This window comes from Aythya ferina, assembly GCF_964211825.1.
Source record: "Aythya ferina genome assembly, chromosome: 22".
Lineage (NCBI taxonomy): Eukaryota > Metazoa > Chordata > Aves > Anseriformes > Anatidae > Aythya > Aythya ferina.
This window is the reverse complement of record NC_140320.1, coordinates 2040568-2054263: the sequence shown is the minus strand read 5'-3', so window position 1 is coordinate 2054263 and position 13696 is coordinate 2040568. Positions and strand designations below refer to the sequence as shown.

General features: G+C 48.6%; 1 protein-coding gene and 1 long non-coding RNA gene across 3 annotated transcripts; one reads left to right on the top strand and one right to left on the bottom strand.

Annotated features, from left to right (window-relative positions):
• Positions 1 to 228: 228 nt before the first annotated feature.
• TMEM45B (transmembrane protein 45B) lies at positions 229 to 11615 on the bottom strand. Of its 2 annotated transcripts, none has more exons than XM_084495915.1 (6): positions 11347 to 11615; positions 4106 to 4307; positions 3530 to 3742; positions 2479 to 2663; positions 1469 to 1614; positions 229 to 925 (listed from the first exon to the last, which is right to left on the bottom strand). In XM_084495915.1, exons 2-6 carry the CDS (start codon positions 4287 to 4289, stop codon positions 808 to 810), a joined length of 846 nt encoding a protein of 281 aa, XP_084352041.1. In that variant the 5' UTR covers positions 4290 to 4307; positions 11347 to 11615; the 3' UTR covers positions 229 to 807. The 2 variants fall into 2 exon arrangements, with proteins under 2 accessions (XP_084352041.1, XP_084352040.1); XM_084495914.1 differs by lacking the exon at positions 11347 to 11615 and adding an exon at positions 10530 to 10646.
• On the top strand, positions 10779 to 11397 carry LOC311422644. Its single transcript, XR_014685449.1, has 3 exons — positions 10779 to 10850; positions 10979 to 11037; positions 11373 to 11397. It is a non-coding gene; the product is annotated as an uncharacterized lncRNA (long non-coding RNA).
• Positions 11616 to 13696: the final 2081 nt, after the last annotated feature.

The window sequence follows — 13696 nt, the reverse complement described above, 5'->3', positions numbered from 1 at the left end:
TCTGGCAAAGGCAGGCTGAAAATGAAAAGTGTGCCTGTTCCATCTCACTTTCCCAGCCGAGGGGGTTTTGTTCAGTGGAAAAGTGGGACGTCTCATGAATCCTGGCTGCTCAGCCATGTGTCTTGCAGGCCTCCAGGCTTTGCAGGTCTGAGAGCTGGATTTGTCTAAGCCATTATTGCACACTCTATAATTTATAAGACTTAAACTTAAGGATATCAGCTCAACGAGGGTTTTTAATTCACGTTTATTCACTCTTTAAGATTTTAAGTGAATATAAAACTATTTAAAATGTGTCTTTAGTTCAAAGCTTTGGTAATAAAATTTGTATTGTGTTCAATCCAGCTGTGATGTTGCAAATTTGACATAATCCCGCATTCATCACTCCTTTGCTCTTCTTCCTTGGGATGACATTTTGGTGACGAGGTGTTGGAAGACCTGACCCCAGCCTGGACCTTCCCTGCCTTCAGTCACAGCAGGTCAGGCCAGCATGAGCTTAGAAGAGTCACCCGGCCAAAGGATGCCATCCTTCACTATGGAGACACACATGGGAACCCACAGGACAAAATGATCTCATAATGTTGAACTTCTGCACTTCATTTTGTAGCTAAAAGTCACTGTGGACAGTGATGGTGACATTTGGGTACAGGTTGGGACAGCTACCACCGATGCACACAAAAGGCTTTCCAAGAGCAGAATGGTGGCACCTCTCCACTCTTCCCAAACATAAATATTTCATTAGATTTTGGTTTTGTCTTTCTTCTGAAAAACTGATTCTTCACATATTTGGAGAAGGAGAGTGCACCCTCCTCACTCTTCATCTGATCCGTTTAAGAAAGCAGCCTGGGAGCTCGTGTCACACTTTTGCTTCCGGAGTCCGAGGCCAATGTAGGGCTCGCTGCAGTCTCTCCTGTACCTCTGGATGCAGCTGGAACACATGAGTGAGAAATCACCATTAGCCAAACTCCCAGACTGCTCAGGGCAGCAAAGTGTACTTGTATGAGCACACAGAGGGAGATAAGTTGTTGCAGAGGTCCCAAAAAGCTGTTTTTCTTTTTTGTACTGCTAATAACATAATGAGTGTCAAATGCTTGGAAATCCTTGCAAGGGAAAGGACAAAGATGGGCCAAGTGTCGGGCATCCTGGTAATGATTTGATTTCTCTATCGAATTAAAAGCCGTCTTTCAGCTGTCAGTGCAGAGCAGAAGCAGTGCATGACTTGCAGGAGCAGCTCAGGGACTCACTTATTTGCCTTCTCTGTCTTTAATGCCCGTGCCTCTTGCTGCCCCTATTTTGCATTCTGTACACTCATCAAACAAAACGCACGCTTGTCGCCACGCTCTAAAACTTGCGGGAGCCACAGGATGCTTATTCAGCTGTGACTTTGTACTCCAGGACAGGCTGATCATTGCACATCCCTCTCCTGATGTCCCCATCCCCGCTCCTGCCCAGCCCCGAGCCCCAGCCGTACCAGTACGCAACAGTGTAGTTTATGGCCAGGATGACCACAGCGGCTGCCCAGTGCCAGAAGAAGCACATGGTGAGGAACATGATGTTGTCGTGGTCGCTCTCATCCCACATGGGACCTCCCCATGGCTGGAACAGCACGACCCCGATCTAGGTGGAAGAAGCAGTTCATTACCATGGGGAAAAATCTTTCTGCCTGGCCTTGAAGTCCAGCCTGGCTATGAGTTTGGTGCATGACCCCAAGCTGGTCTGAAAATGGGGCTTTCCAATCTCAGAGAGATGTTCTGGAAGCAAACTGGGCTTGAGAAACTTCTGCAGGAGTTTTGTAGCCACACCAAGCAAGCCTGCACCTTCAGAATCTCTTCTTCTGCACAAAATCTGAATAAGTTTGTCCATCTGGATCACAGACTCCTACCCAATCTTTAAAAACTCCAAATTTAGTGTTTTACAAGCTTAGCATGGTTTTTAACCTCTGGAAGAAGGGTGGTTTGAGTCAGTGGAGCAGCCCTGGGAGTGAGCAGGAGGAGAACTCCCACTTATTTTGGCAATTTAGTTCTGGGAACGGTTATCTCTACTCGATTTCTTTGCCTTTCCAGCTCCTACCAAGGCAATCAGGTGGCCTAATTTTTACTCAGCCATTTGATTGCTTGGTGAGGATTGTGTCTTTCCACTAAACCAGAGGGAGTGCTGCCGGGTGCATTAGACACATTAAGCAATTAGTACTTGGTTGTTAGGTACTGCAAAATGTTGCTTGCTTACTCTGAGCACTCGCCTCTTCTCTTTCCCCCAGAGAAGCAATAAGCCGAGACAAACAGCTATTTCAGCCGGAGCAGCCATCAGAGATGACCTGTGCTGAGTAAATTCTCATTCTGGGTTATGATCTATTTATGAAGTGAGCCTTGCAAAATTATTCTTCAGAGACACGTGATTGATACATGATGTACAGCTGCTTTTCCTCTCTGCCATTGCTCTCCTACCTCGGTGCTCAGCTCTGCAATAGAAGCCAGAACAGACCTGCCAGAACCACGTTCCCTGGATGATGGTGACACCAGCTCTGAACATCTCCAGGACAATGTTGTCATAGAGGAAGACCTCCAGCATGGTGCTGCAGGCCCCTGAAAATATGGCGATGAGCAGGAGGGAATGGATATGCTGATCCAGCATGGGGCGGTGAAGGACGTGGTAATAGAAGAGACAACCTGCCAAAATACGTATCCCACTTAGAGCAGCATTTAGCACAATGACCGAGATCACAGAGCCCTGGTAGAGCAAATCACGTCCCACTTAGATTTTGGTGAGCTTTATCAGATGGGAAATGTGAGCAATTAGCAAGCTTGAAGGACAAGGAAGTGAAATAATTTCTTAATGTCACATGGAAATGAGTGGCATGCCACAGACAGCACCCAGGCCCCCTCCAAGATTTATTTCCTTTTCTTACATGCCAGACTTTACCCATTGAACTGTCCGTGCTGCTATTTCAAAGACCACTTGGACAAGGGAAAAGAAAATACCAGGAGACATGCTTTGGTTAAGGGGTTTTCAATAAAAGCAAGGACTTCATTTCCTAGTGCCTTCTTCCTGCCCTGTGTGAGTCAAGAGGTCTGAAATCCTGGCTCACAACTTGCAAGACAGTCTGAAGATAAAATGATATTCATGATGTGCTGAAGCCAGAATAAGTCACTTGAATTTGCCACGTGCAGCGCAAGCAGATGAGAATGACGATGCCTGCAGCACAATTAATGGCTCTCGGGGGAATGCAGGGCACACAAACAGCTCTGTGGATGTCAGATAGATGCTGCATCCACCAGCCATTCATCATAACAAGGGAACTCAGCCTTCTGCTTTGTACCGCTCTCACCCCAGAAACCCCAAGCCAGGCAAAGCCAGGACCTATTGATGCCTGTGTTTCCCATCCTGATACAGACAATCCTTCAATAATATATCAGACCTAAAATGTGTCCTCTCTGGGGGTGTCCAGAGCAATATCTCAGTCTGGCAAATTTTGGTCCTGCTCTGACTCACCCTCCAAGACCCCTCCCCAAATTCAGTGCCGTCTGCTACCGACCTTCGACGAACACAGCCACAGAGAGCATGAGGCGGTCCAGACCCCGCGGCACGGTGTTGAACAGGTAGGTGAGGACATCCACTGCCCCGGAGAGCCCGTAGAAGAGGTACATGGTGGTGTGCTGCCAGTTCATCAATTTCACCCAGTCGCGTTTCTCCCCACTGTAGAGGTACATGTGTGGACCGTCCGGGACAAACTGCTCTGCCAGCATCCCTGCTCAGACACACAAGATCACACCATTGTGCTTCTGATGATTGATGCCACTCACTGCTGCGGGGGCTCTCTGAAGGCAAGAGCTGAAGATTTAGGGGTAGGGAGAAAGGACTGGATATAAAAATCAGGACTCCCTGGATTAATGGTAGCTGGTCCTTGGGAAGCAGTGTGAGATTTGTTTGTTTTTTTCTTTTTTCTTTTTTTTCATCAAACTCTATTAGAGACCAAGACCATTAAGGAGATGCATCCTTCCACATCTGGGCCAGTTTCTCTGGAGTAAGGGCCATCTCTTATGGAGTAAGAGCACAGCCATCACTACAGGCTGGCAAGCTACCAACACAGCTACTCTGATATAACCCTTACCTATTAGAGCAAAGATGATTTTGACTGCTCCTTCGATGGCATCCACACGCTGGAAGCAGTAATTCCTTTGGGACTTCTTGCTTGCTTTCTGGCTGAGATGCCTCAGTGGGTATTTCACAGACCACCAGAGCCCAAAGAGCAGGAAGAAACTGCCTGGAAGCGCATGACCCTTGAAGTTTGCCATCCTGACAATGTCCTCCAACTAAAAGGCAAAGAAAAACAATATCATTACACAAATCACACCAGGGTTTGATGTAACACTATGGAAAAAAATGGAGGATTGCCCTTTGCCTTTTGGAGAGGACTGGAAGAGCCGGAGCCCAGACTCATTTAGCAGAGCCCCATGTCTGCTGCAATCTGGCATCCCAGCAGCCTGAATCTTGCAGCTCCCAGAGGGCCCAAAGTGGGCTTCATCCCTCCCAGCAGCAGCTCCTGCTCTTCCTAACCCTCAGGGGGTTTGAGCAAGAGCATCCCCTGCAGACCTGGACAGGGTCAGGTTTATAGGACCAGGCAGGAGAGATAACACACTGGGAAAGCTATAGCTGGGGGCAAGGGAACCACCAGTGGGATTGTTCAGCTCCTACAGAAGAATTTGAACAGCCACAGGAGCGGTGTGCTCTAAGCAAAAATGTTTAAAATTCCTGGAATTGTTTCAGCCCAAATGCATTGATTTTGCAAAGCCAAAGGATTTTGTTAAAAACAACTTCAGAAATGCTCCCAAACCCCAAACAACTTTCTCTCTGCATCACTGATTCCTCCCAGAGCATCACCAAGCTGGGATTTGCAGCGGGGATCCCACCCGAGCTGCTCAGCACCTCTGCTTGAACCTCCGCACCCCTTGGTGCTGGCACACGTGTGCAGGGGTTGCAGGAGAGCTGGGGGATCCGTTTCCTAGGAGAATTGCAGCAATTAAAACTCAGCCAGCTCCTGTTTACCATTTGCTGCTTTGCTTAATTAGGTGCAGAAACGATTAGCTCTTTGATGTGGGCTCGAGCATATGTTCAGGGGCCTGCCTTGGCACGGCTATAGGTCGGTTGTGTCGGGCTGGTCAATTAGGAGTTTTTAATTGATAGCAAAAGCTGTGTCTGGCGGTGCTGAGCAGCTCCTCCTCTGCTCAGTAGTGCTCCCACCCGTGCCGAGCTGCAGCAACACCGGCTCACTCGTGGCACAGATGCAACCCATTGGAACAGCGAGGGGCTGCGTACCTTCGTGTTGAACCTGCCCATACACCCACCACCTTGGTTTGCTTCCCCCGGCTGCATTTGGGCTTCATTCCCCCCCCTGTTGGTATGATAAAGCAAAACACACCCTTCTCCTGCTGTTTCCTGCCATAAAGGACAATTTGGGGATGAGGTTGAAAACAGCTTGCTGCTGTTGGCCTTTGAGAGGCACAAGTTGTTGCTTAGGCTTTTTTCATCCCCATTTTGGGGTCAGTTTGTCCTGAAGACACCCTGTTTTGCTCTGTTGAGCCCAAGCTGCTGGGTCCTGGCCATGTGCAGATAGTATCTCCTGCAGGCAGCTGTCCTGGGGCAGGAAAATCTGCCAGGCTGGGTCAGACCTGCTGCCGCCAGGTGAGAACTGCTTTAAACAAATCAGCTGATGCATCACCATGAGGCAAGCAAACGTCGCCTTCCGGCACAAACACCACCCTGGTGTGTGCAGCTGCCTGCACAACCGTGACTGCACCTTGTGCCACGGTCCTACCTTCACCAAATGCCTACAACCTTTTCCTGAAAAAAAAAAAATAAAAATGAGGAGGGGACTTAGTGCTTGGGTGGAAATGCTGTGCGTGAAAACATGATTTCCTACTGCATTTGAGAGCAGCTTTGCAGGCAGCTTGTAGGAGCACTGCAAGGCTCTGCCTTATTTCATGACTTAAAAGCAAGGATTTATTGACAATGGGTGCATTGGGTAATTAAACATGAAATCAAAGCAAGGCGCTGTTTACCAGCACTGCTGGCACAGTCCAGTAGCTTAATACAATAGCCTCTTTTGACCTTTGAAGGAGGAATCAGAACATCTACCTGTATCCCTCTGACAAAGGGAGTGACATGCCTGAGCAGGGGAGGTGGCTGAACAGTCTGTATTTTCTGGGTGAGCAGCGAGACACATCACGTACATGCAAAGGTATTATATCAAAATAATATAACTAAACCCCTAACATAACTAAACCCCTAGCAGAATACCATGACAAGACAGTCCTACAGCCGTACTGCAGTAATGCTATAATTACCATGTTACAATGCTACCCTACATGTCAAATATTTAACTCCATGAGCCAGCTCCAGCAGTTATATTTTAAAGGTCGGTGTTTAATAGGACCTGAGGGTTTCCCACATGAGTCCAATGCAGTCAGAATGTGATTACCTAAAAGATACAGTGATCAGTCAAAGCAGGGAAGCTTAAAGGTTACTTTTAGGTGTTAAACACACAACCCATTTGTAGGATGAAGAAAAGCATGAGAAAAACCCAACAGCTCTGATTTCAACCCTGAGCACCCCAGAGAAAGCGGCTCCTGTTTATCCTCACTCCAAATGTAGTGAGGCTGTGCCTGTGATCCCCTGTGTTAGGGAAAAAATCAAAAAGCCGAAGACACAGCTGGTTCCAGGGTTGGTACCAGCAACTGCTGCCACAGGGCATCACTGCAAGGCGTGACTTTGCCATGTTTCCTACTCATCTGATCTGTACACTTGATAGCGCACCCGCGTCCCTGCTCCCATGTAATTAATGCTCTTTGCCCCACTGCCTGTTTATTACAATGCCGTGCACTGAGCTGGCTTAATGATTTACTCTTTCATCTGCTCTTATCACCTCCCAAAGGAGTTGGTTTCTTTTTGTTTTAGAGCTAATGCACCAAATCACCCAGGAAGGCATTTGGTGCAGTCTGGAGGGTAGTGAGGAGCTGGGGCAGACTTTTGTCTCCTCCTTCCACCTCCCTGTGACAGCCCCAGACAGTCTCTTTTCAGCCAGCCCCAGGACCTCTAGGGTTTGCCTTGTTTGCTCTAACATTTTGAGTGTGCTTCTCTTCTCTTCTCTTCTCTTCTCTTCTCTTCTCTTCTCTTCTCTTCTCTTCTCTTCTCTTCTCTTCTCTTCTCTTCTCTTCTCTTCTCTTCTCTTCTCTTCTCTTCTCTTCTCTTCTCTTCTCTTCTCTTCTCTTCTCTTCTCTTCTCTTCTCTTCTCTTCTCTTCTCTTCTCCTTTCCTTTCCTTTCCTTTCCTTTCCTTTCCTTGTTGTTGTTTTGCAAAGGTTTTATTACTGCATTGATAACAACTTGCTCAGGGCACTGCTTCCATGTCCCCAGCTTGGAAATTACAGTCTGAAGTTCGCGATTGGAAACAGCTCACAGCCATCACCCATGCAATTAACTCTGCCCTTCAACCTCCACAAATCAGACAGTTCAGAGCCAGCAGAGCTGTTTGGCTCTCTGGGGGACCTGCTGCATGGCTTTCAGAGCGTGTTCGTGTGACAGGGGCATTCCCGGGGGAAACGCTGACTCAGTAAAGAAGAGAAATGTCCTCGCTCACAAAAAGGCTGAGCTCGGTCTGGATCCCAGCTGGGAAATGCCACTGAGGTGCATGTCTGGAAGTAATGCAGCTATTTCTGACCCTCTTGAGGTGGTTTTGGCCTCCTTGTACTGAATCTGAGAGTGCAGGAGGGCATTGAGCCCAGACCTAGAGACCAACAGCAGCTGAAGTGCTTTGGCCAAAAACCATCCTCCGTCAGCTCAGTTTCCACCCCCACATTCTCCCTGTGCATCACATTGGTTTGTGTTGGATTCAACATAACCCCACATCCTGATCTACCAGAAAAAAAGAAAAAGAAAGAAAAAAAAAAACAAACAAAAAAACAACCAACCAAACAAACAAAAGGCTGGGCGGGAAAGAAATGGTCCAGCAATGAGGAGCCTGGAGAAGCAGCTGTGGCAGTGATATAGCTATACCATTGCAGACAGAAAAATTGCAAAGATGACACCCAGGAGATGTCAGGTATATGTACAAATGGAAGTTCCCCTATCTCGTGTCCTGGCCACCTGCTGTCTGTGCTCTGCCCCATGCTGTTACCAGCTCAGTCCTGTTTGTACAGACCCAGGGGCACTTCTAACGAGAGCAGCACTTCCATTAGCTCCCCTAGGAACTAGATCCCTAATGCAGTAATGTCAGCCTGAAACCCCACTCTGAGCCATTTTATCCCATTATCACTGGGTTTTCTTGTATTTCTGCCTCTATCCACATTGGGCAGTGTTGGTGACGTTGAACCAACTTATTTTTTGTTACTAATATTCCCAAGCCCAGCTGCTTCCGCAAAACTAAGAAAGCAACTTTTCTGCCTATAAAAGATATTTTTGGGGTTTTGTCTTAGGTTAAAAATCAGCAGCAGCATTGGAACCTGATGGGCCCAATTGCGGGGGAACAGCTGAAGGACCTTCCATTGCTGGAGCTTGCACAGAAGCATTGGATGGAGGCATGAGATAGATCAAGCTCATCCTAACACATTGGCTTGCCATTAGGTTTGCAGTGGGAAAATTAAACCTGGAAGTTCAAACTGATGAAAGCTTCCGGAGTGGTCTGTGTAACAGACAAAACAGACCTTAATGAAAAGAGACACAGGGAGAGAGAGACCAAAAGGAGAGGAGGATGTTGTGCTCCCTGTTGCTGCCCTGCCTCTGCTGACCTTCTTCTGTGCCACTGTCTGGTTTGGGTGTGCTCAATTTTACCCCACCAGAGTGGCTGCGGTGAGGGGTGTGAGCCCAGGACCCCAGAGCAGCGACCTCCCTCCAGCTCAGCTACAGCCCAGCAGAAAAAGCTGAGCAATAAAACAAATTACCCGAAGCCATCTTAATTACACAGGCTCGGAGCAGGCGCTTTGTCATCTTTTGCTTCTCTTTACTATGTGCATTTGCTTATTTGTGCTTTTAAGGAAACAGGGTCTGACTTTAAAAATGATCTCTTTTGGGAAATGCGTGTTACCATCCTAAAAGCTATTTTTCTTGGCCTCTGCGTTAGAGATTAAAGTGCTTTCTGAAGGTGGAGGTTGCTGCAGGACTCGCCTTGCCAAGGTCTCGCCTGCTCCGTGACGCATGGTGATGAAATCGCCCTGACTCCACAAGCCCCTATTACCTCATGGGCACCAGCACACAGCCGTGACCCCAAACTGGCATTGCTGCCACCAGAAATGCCGCAAAGTCCGTATTTTCTGAAGACAAGACAATTGTACATCCTAAAATTGTCCCAAAGCTGGCGTTTGCTGCAGTCTCTTTAACAACTAATCTGTGGCTGCTCCCTGCTCCTCATCCTCTGTTCTTCCTCCCCTGCCATTTATCGTGGGGAGCCCTGCCCTAACGAGCATCCCTTGCCCAGAGGAAGGAGCCCCCTTGCCTCGCCTGGGCTCCCCAGGGGATATTTTGGGCAAACCCGCCATATGACACAGGCTGACAGCTGCCTTTGACAACCCTCAAGGAAAAAGCTTTCCCCAAAAAAAACTATTAAAGAGACTGTTTCAGTTTCAATATATTCAAGGCACAGCCAATTAATCACCTTAAACACCTCAGGTCTGCTTGCTGCGCGGTGCTGGTGTGCCTCGGTTTATTGGATACCTGCGGCTGCCTGACTTAAAGCTCTGGAACTGCCCTGCTCACACCAAAACGTTGTTAGATTTGGTGACGTGCTGCTAGGAAGAAGGAAGAAACCTGCAGCAGCGTCCTGCTGAGGGAGGCACCAGCTGCGGAGAAGGGCAGTGCCCGGACTCATTTCCTCCTCACCTGCCCCGTTTTCAGGTACTAAAAAAGACTGTTCAGGGCAGTTCTGCAGGGAGAGGAGGGTGGGGGAAGACTTTCTGCTTCAGCGCACGTAGGGCGATTTCGGTCCAGCTCTTGGACAGAGCCTTTGTGTTTCTTTTGGCTGGGAGCAGAGCAAGCAGCCAGGGAGGGCTTCATGCAGGCTGCCCAGCGAGGTGCACGGGGCCTTCTGGGGACCCCTGGGCTGCCCCTCTCTCACCTCTGCTGCCTCAGCCCCCTGGTATCTTGTTTAATTTCCAACTTTCTCCCCAGACAGCACTGCTACCAACTCCCACCACCACGGCCCATCCTGGCAGAGGCAGCAGAAGCAAGTCCCTGCCTCCCCCACCCCACTGCACCCTGTTACAGTGGGACACCCCAGTGTGCAGAGCCCCCCTTCCACATCACTCACCCGAGGGGAGTGGGTCCAGACTCACCCACCCCAACCCCTCACCTCCCTCCTCATGGCTTTGGTCCAGACACCGAATTTGGGGGTCCCCCACCCCACCCCACCTGGAAACCCAATCCATGGGACTTCCCAGCCACGCAGCATGAGGCCCCATTCCAAAAAGGAGACAGGGTGTGTTTGCCCACCCCATCTCCCACCGCATTTTCCCCCACGAAGCCCCTTCCCGCGGCCACCCCTCGGTACCTGCCGGCCGCTCCAGCCGCACCTGCACCCAGGTGAGTCGTGCTCCGCCCCACAGCCCTGCCCGCGCCTCGCCCCGCTGGCTCCACGCTCCAGCTGGAATCTTTAACCCCAAATCTCTACTTCTTTAATCATCCCAAGTATCAAATATCCTTCTTCAGACCCTCCCCCTGCATCGCTCTCCCTGTGCAGGGTGCATAGGGCGTCACCCCCTTCCACCCCATGCCTTCCCCCTTTGCAGCCCCCCAAAATGCTGGGACATGGAGGGGGGACCCACCAAACAGCTTCACTGCTTCTGCATACTTCATTTTCCCTGAGTCCCAGGTTGTGATAGATGCTCCTCCAGGGATCCGCGATCATAACCCATATTTCAACTCCGAACGCAATTTTCTGACCAGACCTCCTATAAAATGTAGTTTATTCTTAATAATACTTTCCACTTTCATCTCCAGCCCTGCAAGTGCTTTACAAATGTTAAATAATTAACCCCCACGACACCCTTGGGAGAGAGGTAAGCATTATTATCGCTATTTGTAACAGAAGCACTGACAGAGCCTTCTGTGCTATAGCCCTGCCAGCCCTCGGTTTAACTCACTTTTATGGAGCAGCACAGGTACTTACATCACCAGCAGCAAATACACCTGCCGCAGGGAATTTGTAGTGAGAAAGCTGAGTCTTACTGTCTGGGCACATTTTTAAATATACCCACTGCATTTCATAAATGACTTTGCAGTTAGAAGCACTGTCTAGCTATCCCCTGGCACACTTTTTTTTTTCTTTTCAAGTGGGGCATTTATTAAAACCAAATCTATTCACTCACCCCATCTTGTGCTGTTGTTTAAACAGGTGTCTTCTGGTAAAAATAATGCCCTGTTGATTCATCTTCACGCCCCTCTTCTAGAGGTGTGTGCTGCTGGAGTCAGGGGAGGAAGGAAGCATCCTGCAGGCATCCTCTCCCCGCTGATTTTATCAGCATCTCGTCCTGACAGCTGCTGCGGCACTGGGGTTGGATGCCCGAGCCGTGCATGTTCCTTCAGGTGGGCGATTCACATTTTCCATAGAGAAAAGCCAAGCTGCAGGCATTTCTCTGCTCCAGCTACATAGCTCCTCCATTAAATGGCTTCATGGATGCTCTAGGAGCCTGCTGCTGTTTTAACTCTGGTCCTGTGAGCCTGGAATAAATCAGAATAAAATGGGTTAAGGATCAGGACCCTTTTACATCATCCCTGCTGCAGACACACAGGGGTCTTTAGGTTTACTCCCAAAACCCTGCACCTGAAAGGGAGAATGAACAATAAATGGGAGGAAAATGAGTGTGATGTGGAGGGCCCAGAAATGTATCAAATTATTTAGCTGGGGAGGTGCTGTCTCTCCTGAGCAAGTTTATGAAACAAACAAACGAGCAAACAGGATGTCCAAAAAATGTAAATGCAGCACCAAAAATGCTGTGCAAAAATTTGGGTTGCTCTTCCATTGACAATGAAACTCCAATTTCTAGACGGGGTTTGTAAATCCCACGGCTGCCCTCATTTCAGAGGGCTGTTTAGCTACTGTGGCAGAAACCTGACTCTGAAAATGAAATGTGCCCTTAGCGAATGCTCTGCTGCCTGTTGCTGGTGTTCCTTGTCTACCAGGAAATTTGCACTGCAAAATATTTGCAGAACGAAACCATGGTGCCCGGGGGGTGGGTGGATTTTACTATAAGGAAATAGGAAACCTCTGCATGTGTATTTATGGTAGCAAACACCACCCCTGAGCAGGTAGCTAGTCTGAATTTGAATGTGTTCAACTTTGTCAACTTCCCATGGTTCACAGCAACCATTTCATAGTAAAATACAGACAAAAAGTCAATTAATTTATAGCTATACCTCTGCTAGAGTTCAGCAACCCCTTAAAAACCTCACAGCTCCTTCAATGACCTTGAAATCACACATAAAGCCTGGACCTCATCCAGCCTATGTCCAGATTTTGGCTTCTCACCAGCCACAGACATGGGGCTCCCACCCACGGCGGGACTTAGGGTGACCCCACTGCATGGCACGGGCAGCAGAAATAAGCCAGGGCTTGAGTCCTGATCGGCAGCTCGCCCAAATCTTGTTACCTTGACATGAAACCAGTCCTGGCACAAATTCATGATTCCTAGTCCAGGATGTATAAAATAGCTTGGAAAGGGCTCAGAATTAATTGCTCAGAGAAATAGGGGAAGTGTAGAGTGTTATAGACATGAAATGAGTTCCCTCGTTCCCATGTGCTGGCACAGGGGATGGGTGCAAGACCCCCCCACCACGTGGACACAGCCAGAGGTGAGCTGCGTGGCTTGGCTGCCACTTTAGGATGCAGGGAAACTGGAAAGCGAGCTGGAGAGCTGCATGGCACACCTGTCCAGACATAGATACTTTTGTGGTCCTTCCCTGGGACATCAATGTTGTTCCAACCAAAGAAGATCATTACATCTTGTACTCCTTTCACCTGTGCAGAAGTGTTACGGGTGTGCACAAACCCCACCTAAATGAGTGGGTGCTGTGCAGTGTAGCACCCACCGTGGGCAAGGTATCTCTGGAAAATAGTTGCATGCCTTCATCCTCCTGCTTTTAAATCCCCCAAAACCTGACTTGGCCCCTCAAAAAGGAGTCACATCCTGCATATAACCATCAAACAGATCTGTCACATCAGCCTTCCCTATAGGCTGTGTGCATCCCTTCAGAGCACCCTCTCATCTCATTAACTTGTGTAGAAGCGCTAATAATATATCCAGATGGTCCATTAATATCTTTGATAGCCAAATTAAAATTGAGGAGGAAAACGATACTCCAAAGTCACTGTTCTCATTCAGGCATCTTGCCTCTGGTAGAAGTTCATTTACTTGAAGTGTTTTTCTCTCCCTGAGCCATTTGCGGAGTTATGCACCAGGCAGGAAGGGTCTGGAAATCTCTTTGCTGCTGCTGCAGTGCAGGATAAGCCAGTACTGCAGCAGCAATCCCAAAATTGATCATCACAACCCAAGAACAATATTTCAGACATCGTGGTGAGGGGTGGACAGCTTTGGATTTGAAATTCTGGGCAGCAGTGAAAGCAGGCTGATGGATAACGTTAAGGAATAAGCAATGTTTTGTCTCCTGCTCAAAACTACAGAGCTCGGAGCCATTCATGTGCTGAGCCCACGCACGGTT